This window comes from Protopterus annectens, chromosome 1.part0 (assembly GCF_019279795.1).
Source record: "Protopterus annectens isolate FY-2018-M chromosome 1.part0, PAN1.0, whole genome shotgun sequence".
NCBI classification, from domain to species: domain Eukaryota; kingdom Metazoa; phylum Chordata; order Ceratodontiformes; family Protopteridae; genus Protopterus; species Protopterus annectens.
Window position 1 is genome coordinate 390,822,350 of NC_056725.1, and position 21,884 is coordinate 390,844,233.

The window sequence follows — 21,884 nt, forward strand, 5'->3', positions numbered from 1 at the left end:
TGAATGGCTGTTCAGCAAATACCCATTTGTTTAGCACCTATTTTGCAAAGCTGCTCTTCATCACATAGCAAATTTTATCTAGGGCAACCCAATGATTGCCCACTGTCTGGAATTTTCTCTTTTCCCCACTGTAGTGTGATCTCGGTGTTGATATATTTAGTTGGGGGGGGGGGTGCCCCTTCACATTGGCAGGTTTTAAATGTTATCATTTTTTATGCAGTTGCTTTGTTGGCCAACTGCTTGTTTGCCCTACTTAAAATTTGCCATTTGATGAAGAGCAACTTTGCTAAATAGGTGTTCGATGAATGTCTATTCGCTGAATAGCCATTCAACAAAATAACATAGACATGTGTTTTACTCTTTTATGCCAGCAGAACTACATAAATTGTGTTACTAAATGAAAATTGATGGCATATGATTGCAAACAGGAAGTAAAAAGTAGCTTACGTCTGAGATTTCAGTAGGTGCTTTGATGCTTTCTATTTTTTTGTAGCTTGTGAAGAAGATGATAAGGCTTGTAAACTGCCTAGTAGTCTCTTGTATTGCCATGCATGATTGATTAAGAGATGTATTTTTTTCATTTTGTGTTTTACAACTTTTTGTTCTTACCCTCCTCAGCCTCTGCATCCTCATGTGCGTGTGTGGGACTCTGTGAGTCTATCGACATTACAGATCATTGGCCTTGGCACTTTTGAACGGGGTGTAGGATCTCTGGCTTTTTCCAAAGCAGTAAGTCATTATTTTTCCTTACAATAACTCCTAGACAATGTACAGGAATCTCTTTACTTCATTTTTTTTATTTACTAAACACTGGTGTAACAGTTAAGAATTGAGAATAGGTGAGACTGCCCTGTTTGCCACTTGTCATTGTGTTATCTTCAATGTGTTACCCTTCTTATCTTTTAAATCTGTCTAAACTGTGATGTTCTTGAATAAAGTCTGTGTATTTTAAATGTCACTTACTATGAAAAGCACATGGAACCAAGATTGGGAATTTTTGGGATCAGTGTAGATGACACATTACCACATCTGAGTAAAATGTGCATTAAGAGATCTGTGTGAGGTCACAAAGACAGAAGAATGCCATTGTATGTAGCACAAACAGTGAAAAGGTCCATGTCAGTTATATGTTCATTATATTTACTGGTAGACCAACTTCGGTGTGTAACATCACATTTTCTGTTAGGAAAGGTCTAGCTGGCACAGGCACATTGTTGGTTAAGCCATGAAGAGAAAAGTTCCATTATACAAGTTAAAAGACATGATGGGTGTCAGTAATAAGCAAGTCATCATGTATTGTAGTTGTATATGAAAATGATGTTGCCAATTCTAATACTTACTTGTTTAATTTATATCAGTTCTAATACAAGTTAAGAACCAGCGTAGATTACAGTAACAATTTTAAATTCTGTATAAATGAAAATTACAATACAATTCATTTTAACAAACTTTATTAATTTTATTTACATCTTGAGATACCGCTAGTGGAACAGATTGGTGTATCCAGCTCAAAAGACATTTTATTGTACTTTGCAGAGTTAGGAAGGATGTACAGTTTGAACAAAACAGCCTTCTTAACAGGTAAAGGGTCTCTATCACAGTTCAGTAGACCCACCTGTGATGTGGAACACTGATGAAGAGGTATGAGTGACCGTACCAGAAGCAGTGGTCAATTCTTCAGATCTGCCACATTGTGGATAAAGGATCAGTATGAGGGAGAAACAGTAGAAGGGAAGGGGGTTAGTAGGAGCAGAAGGAGAACATTAATCCATATGGAGAAGACTTAGGCAGTAAGAAGAGTCCTTGGGATAATGTCTAGGTGTTGCATTCCAGATATTTGGTCCATGAGTGTGAGATGAGATCAGACAGGAGTCCCAATGGACTATGATGTTTGCAGATGACATTGTGATCTGTAGTGAGAGTAGGGAACAGATGGAGGAGACCCTGAAGAGGTGGAGATATGCTCTAGAGAGAAGAGGAATGAAGGTCAGCAGGACTAAGACAGAATATATGTGTGTGAATGAGAGGGAGGATAGAGGAATGGTGAGGATGCAAGGAGTAGAGGTGGCGAAGGTGAAGGAGTTTAAATACTTGGGGTCAATAGTTCAGAGTAATGGTGAGTGTGGAAGAGAGGTGAAGAAGTGAGTACAGGCAGGATGGAGTGGGTAGAGAAGAGTGTCAGGAGTGATTTGTGACAGATGAGTACCTGTAAGAGTGAAAGGGAAGGTCTACAAGAGGGTAGTGAGAACAGCTATGTTATATGGGTTGGAGACAATGGCATTGACAAAAAGGCAGGAGTCAGAGCTGGATGTGGCAGAGTTAAAGATGTTAAGATTTGCACTGGATGTGACGAGGGTGGACAGGATTAGGAATAAGTATAGTAGAGGGTCAGCCCAGGTTAGAAGGTTTGGAGACAAAGCCAGAGAGGCAAGATTATGTTGGTTTGGACATGTGCTGTGGAGGGATGCTGAGTATATTGGGAAAAAGATGCTAAGGATGAAGCTACCAGGTAACAGGAAAAGAGGAAGGCCTAAGATAAGGTTTATGGATATGGTGAGAGAGGACATGCAGGTGGTTGGTGTGACAGCGCAAGATGCAGAGGACCGGAAGAAATGGAAACAGGTGATCCACTGTGGCGACCCCTAACGGGAACAGCCGAAAGAAGATGATGATGATGAGTGTGAAGAATGAGAAGAGGATGAGTAGTCAGTCAGAGTAACACTTTAAGACAAGGTCAGGGTAGTGAAGCCCTTTTCTCCCTTCAAGCTTTAAACAAGGTCCTCACAGTGACATTTTTGAGACACGGTTGGAGCTTGTGTAATGTTTAAATGGAGAGAAGGGATTGAGACTCTAATATGTAAGTAAGTTCATTCCATAGTTTGCAGACAGTGGAGGAGAAGTAGGCTCACCATATCTGTTATGAAGAGAAGGAACTCCGAGGTGTGTTTAGAAGAATGGAGAGTCATAAAGAATGTATTGTTTGAGGATATATACAAGAGGGCTTTGTGATGAGCATGGAAGAAGATGGTACCAAGAAAAGTGAGAGAGAGAGAGTGCAGTGCATTTTGAGATCAAGCAAGCCAAGGTTTAGTGATAGATGCTGTTTTATGACCTAGAGGGGGGAGGAGGAAGGTTAGGTGGAAGTGAGGGATTTTTATTAAAACTTTGGTCCTGATTAATCTAAAAAGGGGTCTAATGATTTTTAAGTGCATATTTGGACTAAGTTCTGGTATTGGCACCTGCTGTAATAGAGTCGGAATACAGAAGCCACAAGCTGACCGAAAAAAAAAGAAAATAAATCATGGACACTTAAAAGAAGCAAGGACTGTAGGCACTCCACCATACTTTGTGTTTCAAAACAGACAGCTGTCTGTATACAGTGTAGCTAAATATTTGCAGTGCTTTCTAATTCATGCTGCAATGAAAGTACAAGCCACAGCATACTGATGTCTGTTTTCATACTTGACCTAGAATCATGCATGAGTGGGAATCAAACCTATTTGGGCAGAGACTAGCTAATTCATTGTGTTTCCTGTCACTTACGTATTGTTTCTTAAAAACAATAGTGCCCTTTATGTTGGTCTGTAAATATTTTCAAAGTTTTTGCTTTTCTTTTATTTTCTTGCATATGTTTGTTTTTCTTGGAGAAACTGCTTACATTCTAAAATGCAATTGGTATTTCCTTAGTGAGTGCCAACATGTGTTTATTAAGGAAGTTCCATAATATGGGACTTGGCAAGTAGAATTACTGAAAGTATTTCTATTTGTAGTTTCAAAACATACTGTTAAAGGCAAACCGTGGTAAGTGGTTGTGCATTTTAGTGAAACTTAATAGTAAAATGAAAACTTGAAAGCTGTGTTACTTTATAGAACTTTTCATAAATTCATGATAAATTATGGCCACTGAATATGACATTATAGTTAAAATAAAAAAAAATGCCGTATTTAGTGATACAAGTCTAAGCTCTATTTATGTAGACATTGTGGTCCTAACAGTTGGTATAATGTATACAACACAAAGGATACCATTATGTGAACATGTGTTCTAAGGCCTTTAAAGTGTTTAGCTGTATATGAGCAAGATCTGTTGTTATTCAACATTAAAAATATAATAAATAAACAAGTAGCTGAAGAGCATCAGTTTTATCAGAATATGTTGGCTTTGTTCATTTTTAGGTTTGTCTGTATTGTATCTGGAATGTCAGTAGAGAGAAAAAAGTTTGGTCTCTAAAGGTGTTGTTGGGCATTTCTTTCTTTATTCATACTGAGCTTCTGAAAGTTGTCAGAGAAGAAGATATGGGAAAGTAACACAGTGTGACACCAGATTTTTCGATATTTTTTGATATGCACTAATGTTTGAAAGTGGCCTGTTTTTGCTGTATTGCTAAGCAGCCTTGCTAGCAGTCAGGAAACTTTGAGTAAGTAATGTAGTTTAGTATTTGTACATTATGTTGGGTGTTCCACTATTTTTTTTTTTTTTTTTTTTACTTAACTGATTACACTGATAACTGCCATGTTGCTGCCATTACAGTTCTCAGAGTGCCATTTTGCAGGGGAGGTGGGAGTCTTATTGCTTTTGGTTTGTGTAAAAAGCCTAACAAAACTCTATTACATGGAAAAATGCTAACAAAACACAGGTCACACCAGACAAAACATGTATCTGTAACACATGAGCCTTAGGTGTAAGGGAAGCTATGCCCACCTCCAACTCATAACTTCATATAGCGGATTCCAGTCAGGTATGTTGATTATAAGCAGGCTATATCTGTTCAAAAAATGGATGTTAGTAATTTACCTCAACGATGGATCATAATTTTTTTTAGAGAATGGGTGATTTATAAATTTCCAACATGATTGAAGAACAAATGTTCTTCAGCAGTGTGTTAATGTACACTGCAAAACAAGTCTGTCACTTAATGGCAGCAAATTAAGCAGTGCCATGAACCTCAGACAGTTTAAAACTAAACCGCCATTTTTACGATTGCTAAACACCTCTCTTTACCTATCATAAAATTAAAACAAGTAGTAAATAAACAGGAAAAAGTGTGTGTGTGAATGCATGTGTAGTTCTCTTTCTTTGTGTGTGTGTGTGTGTGTGTGTGTGTGTGTGTGCGCTTGAAAGCAGACGTAAGATATATATATATATATATATATATATATATATATATATATATATATAGAGAGAGAGAGAGGGAGGGAGAATCAAGCAATGACTGCAACAGGCAGTCCATTAGCATGTTTTTATCAAACATTAAGAGGCATGAAAGTGTTACTGTCTGGCATTATTGACTGAGTTTAATCCTGATTGTTTTTATAGGTAAACAACAGCAATATTTGTAAAATCAGGGTCAGTAAATGTAAGGAAAGTAAAGTGGAGGTTTAGGGTGGGTGGAGAGAGAAGCGATATCTTGTATTCTCTGTTTTTTTAAATAACACGTGAGGTTGAAGTTGGTTGTATTTGGTGTTTGTGTAAGTGAGTGTTTCTGTGCATAACTGTGTGAGTGTGTATTTCTGAATGTGTGTATCAATTTATATGTTTGTGTGTGTGTGTGTGTGTGTGTGTGTGTGTGTGTGTGTGTGTGTGTGTGTGTGTGTGTGTGTGTGTGTGTGCAGATATTAAATAGTTATCAAGGTTATATTTTGGATGTAAAGTACTTCCTTTAACAACAATTACATGCATTACAGAAAGTTTAAACATTAGATGGAGGAAGTATTTTACATCAGAATATTAAAGTAATATGTATATATATATATATATATATATATATATATATAGTAATTAAAAAACACAAAAAGAAACAAATAGAAAATAACTTAACAGACAGTCCATTCTCTAAGCACAATAATTGCCGGTGTGTATTATTGTGTAAATAATGCCCTTCTAGGGTTGTAGAAAGCCTCGGCTTGTGGAGTTGGGCCTCTGAACACCCCCGGCCGTGCATTATTTACACAATAACGCACATCTTGTCGGGCATTATTTCTTCTGGAGAACATGAAGCTTTATCTGTTCCATGTGCTGCCAGTTGTGGAGAGAGAGACAGAGAAAGTGAGAGCAATACAGGAAAATATGCTGATTATGTTTTAAATGGAGCCTAGCAAGGAATTGTTGTAGATCCCAGAGAATATGTGCATCAGAATTTACTAATGCAGACAGTGTCATGCCAATAATTCTTGTAGCTTTCATAACTATCTTGGCTATGTTATTTGAAAATTTTAGAAAATCTTTAGTGTTTCACTATATGGTAGCATCTCACACTTTTTATGCTTATTAAATATATAATTTCTTTTTGCAGCCACCCATATTTTTGTTTGCTTTACTTACTACAGTGTATCTTCTATTACTTGGCATTTGATATTTGGGTATTACTTGTGGTTCCAGATGCGTTTGCGTGTAACTACTTTAAAAGGCTTCTTTGCATGTTTTAGTTCCCCACTTCCATCATACCTCTCAAACTCTAAACAGAGGAATTCTGGACAAAGCCAAAAATAATTGGGGGACAAAGGCCCAAAATCAGGACAAAATTTTAAATATCGCTCTTATAAACTTGCAAAGTTAATACAATAAAAAGTTTTTTGTGTTAGCATGCATTTTCTGAAACATTTGAAGTCTGAAAACTGAAACTCAGCTGTATGTCATTGTTTAGTAATTTCAGTCCTCAGTGATTTGCTAGGAAATCGCACATTTTATGAGATACAAGCCACAGTATGAGGCAAAAATCTAGACATTTGATAGGTTTGAATTGTACAAATTTCCTGATTAGTGCATTTGCTTATTGTTATTATTGAAAGTAACAGTTGAGATGGTGATGTCTGTATTCCTATCTGTACTGCTTACTGTAAGTTAACATGTATATTTATTTTCATTGTTGACTGGGTGGGCTGGTACAAAGCCCGTTTTCAGCCACAACCCAGGCCAGAAAGGCAAGTACAAATTAGAGGTGATACATACAATACCATACATGAGATTACTATACAAAGTGAATTAATTAGCCCTAAACTTTAAGCCTGGCCCTTGTGTAAATGAAGCTAATCATCATTTCTAATCATCATTTCACTGAAGTAACTATCTGATGTAAAAATGCAAACATTAATTTGCAGAGGCATGCCATTTTTCCTCAGGTATAGGAAGTGCTTCTAATTACAGTTAACGGGGAGACATGCTGTAATGCACTGCAAAATTATAGAGTCCAGAAATGGAATCCAACTCAGAATACAATTGCAAGCAGTTGAATATTATAATTTGAAGAGTGGGAAAACAAGGAGGTGCTATACTAATTAAATAAACATGGAAATCTTAGCAAGTTCTAGTGCTTTGTCATATATTTCCTTTAAAATCTGTAATGCACTTTGGCTGACTGGCACAAAAAAATGAAGTGTGGCAGCTCAAAGTGTATTACAACTTTAAAAGCTGTTTGAGCTTCTTGCTGCTGGACTGTCATGGCAGCTGTGTATGCTTAACATTGCTGAAGTGTGCTTAACAAACGGTGTTAAGCACCTGTCTTACATCAAGACGATGCTTCACATAATTGCTTTCTTCATGAATTTTAATTATTATTATCTTTGCATCACTTATAAGTTACTGCATAACTGTATAACCAATGTTATGTTTGAAGTATTTACCCAGCAAATTCGCACCATAAGTCTACAGAAAAAAACACAGAAACCCTTCACGTTTACTGCATGAGTGCATCATGGCCAACATTAGATATCTGCACTGCATAATTTAGTCATGCAACTACATCATTAGTTACTGTAGGCATGTTACATGGCCATTTAACCAACTTGTTCATGTCAGCATTCCTACATATTAGACATTTCAATGTAAGTGCTGCTGAGCTAATGCATATAAACCCAAGTGCTTTCAAATGGCATAGTTACTGCATTTTTCCTTTCCTTTCATTGTATTGAATGAACTGAATATGTTTCTTTTTCTGACATTCAACAGCATTTGGCATTAACACTGCTCTGCCAAAACCTTAAAGACATCCAAATCATTATAGGATCTGATCTTAGACTATTGACTGTTTATTGTAGCTGTAGTCACCTATACACAAGGCTGAGAAAAGTATTTATTTAGTATACAGCTTTATTCTCACTAAATGCTTATTAGAATTCAGTGCTAAAGAATATTGTAGTTTTTGATGTAACACAGATGACATTGAATAGTTTGTTCTGAGCATGTGCCATTTTGAGAATGTTACATTTTTAGTAGATTATTCAATGCAGTGAGACTAAAATCGGTGCCATTTGTTTCCTATAAGCCCATTACAAAAAGCTTGCTTACTTGGCTGAAATTACTAGATTACTATAAAGATGTCGTTTTGGTGAAATAGGGAAGAAATTCAATTTCTCCTCCATTACCAAGATACTCCGCTCTCAAGTATACCTCATGGGAACTATTTCTTATTCTGAGATATAAACATTGCATAGTTTACACTGTTCCACATTGAAACAGTGTGGCACATATTTCATTGTTAAATTATTTTTAAAGAAATATCCATGACAAATATCTCTCTGAATCATACTAATTCATTAACAGAACTTTTTTTAAGCATGTATTAACAGTGTTGAACCATGCTGTGAGTTTCCTAGTTAAAGTTGTTAGCAAGTGTTCCACATTTTCCCCATTTGTTCCACATTATGTGAGACAGTGCTACACATTTGGATACAAAAGGTTGAAAACTATGCAAATGGGAAGAATTAGAGTTTGGCTGAATCTCTAGTTTCATTGTTGGATGACTCACCCTAGAATGCATCTTCAAGTGCAGTTGCAGAAGAATATGTGTGGAACAGACTTGGCTGATTTTGTTAGTAAGCTGGTTATAATGGAGTAACAAATGCTGCATAATTTATAATGTAGACACTGACAGGTGGTGGCCCTACAACAGGAATCTCTTAATTATTTTCTATGTAAGGAAGGGTTCTGTCCCATCAGAATGAAATTACAGCTGGACGCATTGAGACAAGCTTAGAAATCCATAAAGTACTGCAAACCTTATCTTTTTTTTTTTGGTTGTTTGAGGACACTGAGCCAGACTATGTCTTTATTGTGTAAGAGTACTCCATTAAAATGTTGAACGTTGTTTATCATCCAATCACTGTACAGTAGCAGTTGCAAAACAAAGCAGTAGCTCAATGACAATGGCTCTTCAAACTTTGAAGATGAATGAAATTCTGGCAGGCATCAGAACTGATAAGTTGTTGACCTATACGAGTTCAGAGCTTGTGTTATTGTGTTATGTTGATTACTATTGCTGGAAAACTGAGTTGCACGCACTACTTTCTCCTTCCAAGATGACTTTCCATAGCTTGTAGAAGCACAATGAACATTTTGTCTTCCACAAAAGGTGCTGAGAGGTAAATAAGTAAGGAGGAGAGTTTTTGGTTAGAATTAATCTGTGGACAGGGCTTTTTTTTGCATTAATGGATGCACTTTAGGGGATGATGTTAGTCCATATACAGGGTGAGCAGTTATTGTCTAATGGTGAAAATGTATTTACAGGTTATTTAGAGAAGGGTTTACTGGTTTATTTTGATATTCAAAGATTTTTCATTTAGGAAAGTGAAGGCAGTTTAATCTAAAAATGACACAAATATTTTTGTTATATATGTTGATACCCTGTTTCCATTTAAATTATTTGTTAATGGGCAGTGTATTTTTAAAATGTTATACATTTCATAATGTTTTAGTTATACGGCTTTCTACACATTCATGAGATTAAGTGATTCCTTTAATTTCTCATGTAAATAAATGTATTTGTTCTAAAGAAGTCTGATATAACATTATGGACAGAAGCATGTACAATGCAGATATCTTTAATATTCCACTTTACACAGATACTGTATTTGGATAGATGTCTGTACCTGCTAATACTGCTGATACTTTGTATAACCTGCTAATATTGCTGATACTTTGTATAACCTGCTAATATTGCTGATACTTTGTATAACCTGCTAATACTGCTGATACTTTGTATAACTAAATGTTTATTTAACCAGGTTATTTTGATCCAGCTGAAAACTATATACTGTGTTGCACACTATGAGCTGCTTTTTGGTTCCTCCCACCGGAGTTGACATCTGACCCCTAAAGCCTCTCACTTTCCACCAATGAACCATTCATTCTCTTCAGTTATCAGTGTAGGTCACTAATAGGGCAGTAAGATGGGATCTTCTGTAACACAGATGAATCTGGAAAATGTCTTAGCATCAGGGATGGGGTGTTGTATTGAGAGTCAGTAGATCAGACAGACTTCTCTGCTGTAATGTCAGTGCTAGGGGAATAATTTTCTGTTTGTTTTCTGACTCACCATATCCTGGCATACAGCCTGTCATAATTCAGCATTGGGAATACATTTACAGTCTAGCTTTTCCTTAAGGAACTCTCTGTCAGCATAGTTTGCAAGCCAGGAGCATGTGTGGAATTTCCTTTCTGATTGAGGCTACTCGTGATTTTCCCCTTGGAATCCTTTTGATTTTTAGGATAACCCCACCCTTTCCATCAGCGATGATGAGCAGGATGTCAACTGCTATATACTTCTTCTTTTTTGACCGTTTGCTGTAGAGGTAGTGTTTGAACCCAGGTCACCAGTGAGATAGACATGAGATAGACAGATGCTATTCTCCTGCAACATTAAGCTAGTCTAAAGGTCATTAAATGCTTGCCATTGTGCATTATACCACTAATTATGAATGACTCATCATGTACTGGATAGTGAAAGTGTCACTTGAGAGATGACCAGAGATCCAGGATTTGTCTTATCATTCTGGCAGATGTGTTTCCTAGTCTTTGTACCAAGGCTCAGATATCTGCAGGTGTCCCGAGTGCTTGGCAGGACCTCTAGTCTCGTCAGAAAAGCAAACATACATAAGACAGGCTGTGTGCAGTGCCGTTCCTAGTACTCATGCTCAGACCCTTTAGTCCTGCTCCTTGTTAACTCAAGGCTGTATCATGTTGAATATGGGCCTTTAGGTGCCAGCTCCTTCACAGTGGCCTGTAGATACCTGCATTTATAAAAGGTCACTCAGTGCCTCAGAAATTACACCTGTTTCCCAATTTAAATGGATGTTTTGCAAGCACACATCCTCCCCTGTTCTTCTTAATCCACTGGCAATATGAGACAGATGTTGTTAGTGGTTGCATTTCATCTGCTTAGTTCTGTGAAATACTCTGTTCTGCAGACTCCAGACTGATCATTTAATGCACACTTTTCTAGGGTGCAGAAGTTTTAAGCAGTTTACATTTTTTAGCCAACAGTATGAGCATTAATTTGTAATATTTACATTTCTCTGCATATACAAATATGCAAAATTCAAGAATGTATATCATTTTATGTAAATGTGGACATGCTTATTTAAAATTTAATGTGTACTTTTCTATGCAATCAAACAGAGGGAAGACTATCACATCTGGCAAACATAATAAAAGTTAATTAGTAATGGATATCTGAACTCGGACACACACAGAAGTTAAATTAATCATAAATATTACAGCAAACTAGCACTGGCAGCAATCTGATTTAAACTCCACTGTTTCCTTTGAAAGCTGTATTAATCTATTGTTTGTAATGACTGCATTAAGATATGAGTGTTTTGCTTCATATATGACATAGGAAGATATTAATTTCTATTTTAGACATCTCAAGGACGTATTGAAAGTTACATTGTGCATTAACATTACTAAGATTTGCAGCTACTTCACAAAAAGCGTGTCATTACATGTCGAGTCTGAAAGGTATAATTACATCTCATAAACACTGAAGTTACTCTGCCAGTATAAATTACACCTGCAGTCTTAACTCCATGCCACAGCAATTTTACTGTTGGTTTAACCGACATAAAAATGACCACATTTGTAATAACGGTTCCATTATTAATACATTTTACAAATAATTGCATTTTTCTTAAATAATTACTAAATTATTGTTGCATTAAGGAACACTGGCTAGCATAGCTGCTTGGTACTTTTACTGGTTGGCATAATTTGATTATTTCAGACAGAAAGTAATTAAGGGCTACAGGTTTCATTTGTTTTTGTAGCATATTTGAACTCCTCAAATTCGGTGTTTCCCACTAAGACAAGTTACATCAAATTAAAGTGTGGTCAGTCTGGAGGCAGCTTGCAAAGCAGAAAAAGTTTCATCTGTCAGAACAGCAAAAAAAATATTATTGCAGTTCGCCAGCTTTCAATAGCAGTGCTAAAATTCATACAGCGTTATAGAGCTGGTATATGGCCTAAAATGAACAGACGTTTATGAGCAATCAACTGCAGAGCTCTGTGTACAGGTTTTGTATTCCCTTAAGTAAACTACACGATTGATTGCTCTGTGTACATGCTTGTATGTGTGTATGTGTAATGTATGGGCAGTACTGAGCCTGGCGGATGACATCTTCTGTTTATGACCCCACCCACCAGTACCATACCACCAACATTATGATCCCATAGGCTATACCTATGATGCTGCCATTCTTGTTGTATCACCCTTCCCCATAGTCACATCATGCCCATTGATGTCAGAAATATGGCCCAGCATGTTCTTATAAACCTGTCCAGTGGTTGCTCATTATTTGGCCTTCTATTGTGTCAACCCCCAGTTTCCACTAAAGGGCTAGTAGGCATTTCCAAAAAAAAAAAAAACTTTCCCTAGGTGGGAAGAGAGAGAGAGAGAAACAGAGAAGAGGACAGTATTAGATTTTAGTTTCTTGTTTATTTGGCTCACAGGTACTGAGACTGATAAGTGCATCTGTATCATCATGATCACAGACAGGGGCTTTTCACCTGCTCCAGTGGGTTGCTTTTGTAACCATGTTTGCAACTGTTCAGCTAGGGACCAGCACTTATACCTTCTATTGTGTGAGAGTGTGCAGCAGTGGGTAACCAATTCACTAACTACAGTACGATGCAATTACTGTTACTTGAAGTCTGTGGTTTTCTGGCACATCACTGGGGACTGAAGTCACTAACAGAAATTTAATTTTCAGACTTCATATCCTTTACAAAACTGCATGCTAAAGCAAAACATGTTTTTCTAGCAACTTTTTAAGTTTGTAAGAGCAATATTGAATATATGTCCCTGAAGTTTGGCCCTTTCACCCCCCCCCCCATTATTTTGGGCTTTGTCCAAACTTCATGCTCTAACAGGTTGAGAGGTGTGAGTTGTATCCCAGTGGAAGAACATGTGGACTTCAGCAATGCCTTTGACTCAAAACATCATATGAAGTTTCTTGAAAAATTAAATGGTATGATATGAGGTACACAGGAAACTGATTGAAGCATATGGTGACGTGGTGGTGGGGGAGCTTGTGGAGACACAGTGGTAAGCAGTGAAGTGCTGCAAAGTTCAGTATTGGAAGGTGTGCTATTAAGCACGTTCTATATTTGATTAAATTCTGACATTGCACAACAGATTCAACCGATATGCTTATTGTACCAAGCTTTATGTCTGCACTGAATGAAGGGGCTATTTTGTAGTGAAACTGTGTGTGGTTTGCAGTGTGGTGAGATGGGTTATACTGACGACCTAATGCAGAAGTTGACAAAGTTGTTTACTTTTGTGGAAGGATCTAGGAATACAGACATATCTGAATGGGGTGACTTTATGGAATACAGTTGAAGACACTGAACTGATGTCTTAATCACCTCAAAGAGATAGAAACCATTATAGTGATGAAGGCTAATGGTATAGTGGGACCGTTACCTTTAGAGTCAGAGTCCAAAGATGTTAAAGTCATCCTTCCATTGTGTTGCAGCCTATCAGTATGGTCACTGCTGGAATATTGTGCCCAGTTTTGGTGACCATACAGATGAAGAAAGATTAGGTTAGCAGAACAAGTGCAACTCAGAATTTCCTAAATGATGAGTATGCAAGGCTTTAGGTCCAAGAAAAGTCAGATTGGCAAATGCCTCATTCTCAAAGGAAAAGAGAGGGTTAGAACTGTGTAAGAGTTTTTGAGGAGAAGTGGGCATGCTTGAAACGTCTTGTATTTGCTTGTATTTAAGGAGGAAGTTTAATAGTTGAAGATATTTATTGTTTGGATATATGTTGTGCAAAATACTTGATAAATAATTGCCCAAGTGATGCAACAAATCTGATTGTTTATGCATTTCTTGTAGTTTTCTTATTCAGCTGTTAAATATTTTTGCATTAAAATACTATTTGTTTTTAGTTATATGTGTATTTTCAAGGCTGTGGTTAAGCAGAGTAGGAATGCATTTTATTTATTTTATTTTCATAAAAATCTTTTTTTGCATTTTTTAGCTTAGAGTTTTGATTTAATGGTTTTATTATTTTATTTTTTTATATTATCCAATTTATTTGTTTGTTTTGTCTCTGCACATTCCAGATACTGTAGACCATAATCCTGGGTCTTTCCTCTCAAGGGAGAACAAACTTGTAGAGCCAGTCACATGTACTGCATTGAGTAGGCCAAGGGATATTTGAAAATATCTTAATGACTCATCTAGGTCCTCCTTCATTAGGGTGGAAGGAAGTTGTGGAGCTACTTGCATGTAGTACAGGGAGAGGACCAAGGGACAGAGGAAGATATTCATCCGATGGTGGGTCTGTTTTTTCCTAGCTATAGATTTGGATGTCTGTGTTCAAAAGCTGACTGCACTGTGAAAGCTGATGTATACTTCTTATTTATCTCTTGCACATTCCAGTTAAACTGGCCACTGTGGTGCAAATACTTGCTCCTCTGGCATCGTATCCATTACAACAGCTTTTAGCTTTCAACCAGTCAGGCACAAATTTCAACAGAATAAGCAACAAGGCCAGAAAAAAATCAGGGACAATCAGGAACACTTTCAAAATATTAGTGGTGGTAACTTGAGATATTCACAGAATCACAGTTTATGAATTAATGTACGTTTTGTGAAATAAAGGAAGTCTACAACTCTTAATTATTGTCAATAGTCAATAAGTGTAATTCACCAACTTTCCTCCAAAAGTCAGCATTTTTAAGAGGTATTAAGAGGGACAGAGCTAAAATTTGAGTCAAAAATCAGTGACGTCGCTGAAAATCAGGGACAGTTCAGAGGTCTCCTAGTGGTTGTCAATAACTTTGATTCTTCACAGTGTGTTGGGCACTCATAGGCTGCCAGTCACTAGTTGTATTGCTGGGCATCCTGCCCCCATACCTGCACATAGGTCTTTCTGGTTTTACTTTCTTTTTTGTTCTTGTAGGCATGTATGTATGTATGTACGTATTTATGTATTTATTCATTCTAGTATAACATCTCTAGTTTTTACTTTATTTTTGTTGTATTTTTTCACATTGTATTTTAGATGCACTATTAAGAGAAGGTTAGACTGTGCCAGGTTAGTGTTTTTTGATTACTATGATAAGGGGTTCTATGCCCCCTCCTGATAAGAGGCCTAGGGTGGAACCTGAGTTTAAGATGTTTTTGCAGAGGCTTCCCTGACTCCTGATTCTTTGCCTCCTGCCCCAGTTAAACCGGATAGGTATTATAGGGTGCCTGAAAGCAGCTCATAAGTTTTTAAAACTGTTTCTCAGGGGCCTAAAGGTGTGAGGCCCTCAGTTTTTAAAAATCCTGCCCCTGATAGATGGGGAAAGAAAGTGTATACTTCTTCCTTTATCTGAACAGGTGGGTAAACATTCCTTGCAATGTGGTTTTGATGCTGTGCAGGCCTCCTCCAGGGCTGCCACTGGTTCTGTTCTTTCTTGGCACGCCTGGTGGTTGAGAGAGAATTTATTAGAGCTGTGCATAAGACGGATTTTTTTTTGGATGCTGCAGTCTGAAGTTTTGAAGAAAATGGAGGACAAGGCTAAGTCTATGCAAAACTTAAAGATTTTGCAGAGTTACTCCAAATAGGGCCATTCAGCTGGTTTTCCTGTGTGAAAAGGGCCCTAGGATTTTATTCTCATGTTTTCCTTCTCAAGGAAGCTTACCTTCAGTGCCTATAAGACCAGAGTATTCACAAAGGTTCTGGCCCAGTGAATTGCCTGATTCTGGCTCAAGAAAAGGAAGACTTCTACAGCAGCTTTCTGGGTGTGAGACTGAATACAGCAGCCCAGAGATTTTTTTTAACCCGGACAAACTTCAGTCCGGCTGACTGCAAGGACAGTCCTTCAAGCCTTAGGGTTCATGGCAGACACTGTCATTCAAATAATACCTTGCATTCAAAAGGAATTTTTGTGGGGGCTCAGGAATACACAACTGTCATGTGGTACATCAACAAACAAGGGGGAACACATTCTTACCCATTGTGCAGGCAAGCAATGATTTTATGGGAGATCAGCTTGCTTGCAACTAACTCTCAGGGCCTGGGGAACTCCAGACATAGATCTGTTCGCTTCTCCACTAAACCACCAGCTGCCAAAGTTTTTTTGCAAGGAGGTTTCACATCACACAGCTTGGGAAGTGGATGCTTTTTCTTTCAAAAAAAAAAAAATTGTCATGTATTTCCTGCTCCTTCTTCCCCTCTTCTTCCAAAGGTGCTAGACAAGGCACTGGTACCCATTACTGAGGAGTCTGGTAAAGAAGCTCCATGGCCTTTACCCTTGATTCCACATCTTTTAAATGTGATTATGGAAGCCGAGATTTTTATTTTGACTGCAGCAAAAAATTTGGAGATTTTTCAGAGCCCTTTTTTGTGTGGGCTCTTCAATATCTTACTGAGTTATTGGACAAAGGTTGTCTTTTCTTTCCAATTGATTCTGCTGCAGCAAATTTCAGCTCACTATGATTGTGACCCCCCATGTTTTCACATCAAGCAATTCAAGCAATTTTTCTTAGGGCAAGAATATAAGAGGATCTCAATTTTGTGTTGGAGAAACTTACTCTACAACCTTTTGAGCCTGCAGCTACTGCTGAACTGAATACTTGTCATGGAAGCAGGACTAAGGATTTTAGGCAGTCTCAGCAGTTGTTTGTTTTTTTTTTTTTGAGTTCTCAGGGGGGCAAGTGTGTCAAAAAACAAATTTTTTATGGATTGATGTTGTGTTTATTATTTGTTTCCCATCATGGCAAGGAGATTCCAGCTGGGATTAGGCCCTCATCATTCCACTAGGGCTTGGAGTTCAGTGCATACTTTCTCTAAGCATTATCACCTTCCTCTCTCTCTAAGTCTAGGGGGCTTTTTTGCAGCATTTTTTTTTGCAGGGCATGTCAGTTCCTGCCTGACGCACTGACGCCAGTTCTAATGCCCTGACCCGACGATCAATGGTAGGTACAAAACTGTATAGGTACAAAAAACTTTTGTTTTCTTTAAGATCTCTGAATTGTGCACACTTTGCTTCCAGTTTTCCATGTTTTACCTCTTTTTTTACTTCCGTTGGTTTATTTCTTAATTTTTTTTTTATTTTTCACCTTAATTGAATTATCACTTATTCCGTGGTGGTGCAGCGGTAGCGTTGTTGCCTCAGAGCAAGAGGTTCTCCCGTTCGATTCTCAGCTTGGGTTGGGAGTGCCTTCTGTGTGGAGTCTGCATGTCCTCCTCGCGGTTGAGTGGGAGTTCGAAAGACATGCGTTGAATGGGCGTGCCTTCGTTGAAGGTTGGGCATCGGGCTGGCAACTTGACAACATAAAAAACAACTGCTAATCATTAGTGGACCGGAGTTCCGCTGTGGCGACCCCTAACCAGGAAAAGCCGAAAGACAAACAACAAACTTTGAATTATCACTTAAGACACAGGCAAACATACATTTATATAAAGGAAACAAACCATGTAAACATGTTCACTGTTGCAAGCATTATACATCACATATATTCTTTTATACAGTCATCATCAAGCCAGGATTAAATATATTTATCAATTCCCGCCTTCCCTTAAACTTCACTCCTTCTCCAGGTTGTTATTCTGCATGTATTGTTCCAGCAATTTCCATTTATTGTGTATGTAATTTGCTCCTACCCTTTTCTGAAGATTCCACGTCCATTTCTTTTATCTCTGTTACAATATTCACTACTTCAAATACAGTTTGTTTTTAAGACTGATCTCCATTTTTTAGTAATTGCTTTTTGGCAGCCAACAATTAAACTTAATAAGATCATACTGTGTCTAGCAATTCAAATCCCGTATCCCAGCTCAAAAAAAAAAAAATAAAATAAATAAATAAATGTGTGTGTATGTATGTATGTATGTGTATATATATATATATATATATATATATATATATATATATATATATATATATATATATATATATATATATAAATAAATTATTTCCTTAGTTACATCCATTTACTCACCCAATATTTCTAACAAGAGTATTCTGTAGGGAGTTTTTAAAGTCTGCCAACTCCTTTCATTTCCAAAACATATATTCCCAGTTTCCTCTTTCTTCCACATCACCCCTCCCAACATTTGTCCTCTACGTGCAGAAAAATTCTTTGTAGTCTGCTTGGGGTATAAATATATTATTTTAAATGTGTCGTTGTTGTGGTCACGCTTTTGATGTGGATAGTGCGTGTGATGTGTGTGTTGAAATCTGGACAAAGCCATACATAGAGGTGGGACACAGACCCAAAAATAAGGACAAATTTTAAATATTGCTCTTATAAACTTAGAAAGATAATAGAATAGTAGTAGGTATTGCATTAGTATGAAATTTCTGAAGGGTATGAAATCTGAAACTCAAATGTCTGTCATTATTTTCTAACTTCAGTCTTTAATGATTTGCCACTAATTTGGCAGAAAACCATAATTTTATGAAAAACAGACCAAAATGTGGTGCAAAAATATAAAATTGCCACACAATACTGCTGTGAACCTGTCAAAGAAGGGACACCTTTTTAATATTAGTACTGTTAACTTGAGCAGCTGACAAAATAAAAGCATCTACATGCATTTCTGAAGTAAAAGTAATCTATAACTCTGATCATTACAGTTATTTATAATTGTAAACCCTCCACATTTTCTTCCAAAATTGCCATTTTGCAGAGGGATTATTAGGGGGAGAGCAACATTTTGAGCCAAAATTGGGGACAGTTGAGAGGTTTGGATATTCCTAATTTTATAAAGCGATTTATTTGCACGTACCTCTCAACCTCTTAATGCAGAAAATCTGGACAAGGCCAAATAAACATATTAGGGGAACATACAAACAGTACTAAAAATTGCTCTTGTATAAACTTAAGACAGTTGATAGAATAACAGGTCTTGCTTTAGCATGCATTTTTCTGGAGGTTATAACGTCTGAAATTCAATGTCTGTCATTATTTAGTTTAAAAAAGTTTTGTAGAAACGGAGCAACAGCAGGCAAAATGCTGATGTAATATTTCCTTAAAAGTTTAATAAGCACAAGTTCCAACAAAAGATAAGAGCTTTCGCTAATCAAGCTTCTTCAGATCTATATACTCTGTGCATCATAACTCAAAACATTTAAATACAACTTCAAAATTCTAACAACCAATCATGTTCAAATATCAGTTAGCATTTTAAAAACATACACTTTATCTCGTTTAAAACCGAGGTCAATGCCTCCCTATAAGAATATATAGAGAATGTACATATGTAAGCGTTGGTGCTCCGTCCATGTCCATACCGATGGCAACAGCTAAACATTGAGGTGAGCCGTAAATATTTATCTCTGCTTATAGGCTTTTTTGAGCCTGAAGTGGCTGCACTGACTGAGACTATTAAGGTTAAGAAACAGTTTATTTTTGATAATTTTTCGATTGCAGTTGTGGAACCATTGTTTGAGAGCTTGCTAGATGGAATAACAGCCCTCGAGAGAAAGCTTTTACATCAAAAGAAAAATAAGATTGTCAGGGACACTAAGGATTTTAAACTGGGCCACGTTTTTATGTGGCCCAGGTATGGACATGGACGGAGCACCAACGCTGATAATGAGAGTGTATCTATGGTCAAATCAAACGGACTGAATTATCATGTAACTACAACTAATGCTAATAAGTCTGTTAATAGTTCTGTTATTAATGTGGTTAATAATGAAGCTGTTGCTGCTGCTAATATAGGTAGTAAGAAAAAGGATATTGCTGGTATACATTTATGTGAGAGAGTGAGTGAACAAATATGTGTGATCAATAATGAACAAGCGGAATTTGAATCCATTGATATTGACACGAGTATACCTAATATTTCTACAGGGACTGGAGTCACTGATAATATATGTGAATCCGATATTAATGTCACCAATATTGAAAATGAAGGAAACTTATATCCTGAGGTAAAGATAGTTAGAAAACAACCTCCTTCCTGCATAACACCAGCAGTTGTGAGGCCGAAGACTTCTAATAAGTCAGTGGTTAACCCCAATCCTGTAGAAGGTGGGATCCCTTTTCCCCTTCCTATCTGCACAGACAAGGGCCTGAGAAGGACACGGTCAATGAGCCGTGGCAGGCAGAAGAGAAAATACTCAGACGAGTATGCACCACGTCAGACCATCAAGAAAATGTGGGGGAAGGGAATGAGTCAACGATCTGTAATATTTCTGGATATGTACTATCTTTAGATGAAGAGAAGCTATTGAGTAGAGGACTTAACTTCATCCCCAGATGTTACAGTAATCTTACAAACACAATTATGGATCTTAAGATTTTTTGTAGGAATGTCATGCTTAAGTATATCTACGACAAGCAAGGTTTAGATGAGGTGAATGTACAAACAGAACAGCACTTTCATTTTAAGAAACTAAGTAGCTATGTTCCTATGAACCATCCATTGGTGGATGCTTACTTGAAACTCACAGAAGATGAGTTATTTAAGTATTATGATGAGAGGACAATGAATAGGAAGCTTAAGAGATGTAATAAACAAGATAAGGTAAGATTGAAGTTTCTAGATAGAGGATACAAAAGTTCTGAAATAAATAAACACTTTGAGACAGTGACCAAATTACGTGATGGTACTGCAGCACCTTATGTTGGGCCCTCATTGCCTAATAATCATTTAGAGAGACATCATACTACTAATTTTGTTAAAATTCCAGCTTTTTATACCAGTGATAACCAGGAACTTAGATACATTATGAGCAAGAATTGGTCTATTTTACAGGTAGACTGTAATAATAAGAAATTGTTGGTGAACAACCACGCTTCTTGTATAGAAATAAAAGGAGCCTGAAGAGATTCTTATGCTACCCTAGCGATCATCATGTTGTTCACGATGATGAATATACTAGACCATGTGGGCAATGCAATTATTGCTCACATATAGATACTAATAGGTGATTTTTCACCCTGATTTGAGAAGAGAATTCAGTTTATCAGCCAGAGCCGATTGTATGATGATACATCTAGTCTACTTAGCAGTCTGCCAGGTTTGCACCTTCTTTTATGTTGGAAAAACGAATAGACCTTTTAAGGAGCGGATTCGCGAACATTTACATCATATAAGGAAATATTCAGAGCATAATGCTCTGGCTAAACATGTCACACAGCAGGACACTAGTCATCAGTTTTTGTTCAGAGCCCTTGAGGTAATAACACCTAGTATGCGAGGTGGTGACATCAGAAATCATACTGAGGACAGGGAGAATGATTGGATTATCCGGTTAAGGGCTGATAGGGGGCATGGGCTCAATGAGAGGGCTTCCATTAAGCCCAAGCTAAGAAAGCGCAGACACATTAAATAGGTACATCTAAATGTAATGTTTTTTTTGCTATTTCATGTCTTTTATATATATATATATATATATATATTGAGTTTATTTATTATGTATTATACACCTGTATCATGGACATGTTTTTATGAATATACATACAGATGTATAGATTTTCTATGAAGAGTTCATTTGTTTGTATTTTACATACATATGTACATTCTCTATATATTTTTATAGGGAGGCATTGATCTCAGTTTTAAATGTATGTTTTTAAAATGCTAATTAATATTTGAACATGATTGGTTGTTAGAATTTTGAAGTTGTATTTAAATGTTTTGAGTTATGATGCACAG

At 37.0% G+C, this 21,884-nt stretch overlaps 1 protein-coding gene across 4 annotated transcripts in view; it reads left to right on the forward strand.

Moving 5' to 3' along the window:
- The window catches only part of EML4 (EMAP like 4), a 1,975,061-nt gene that overhangs the window by 1,533,713 nt on the left and 419,464 nt on the right, over positions 1 to 21,884 (forward strand). For all 4 annotated transcript variants that reach the window (XM_044060268.1, XM_044060269.1, XM_044060261.1 and 1 more), the window contains one exon: positions 619 to 729. In XM_044060268.1, coding sequence (XP_043916203.1) covers positions 619 to 729 — 111 coding nt within the window. The remainder of the gene's footprint in view (positions 1 to 618; positions 730 to 21,884) is intronic.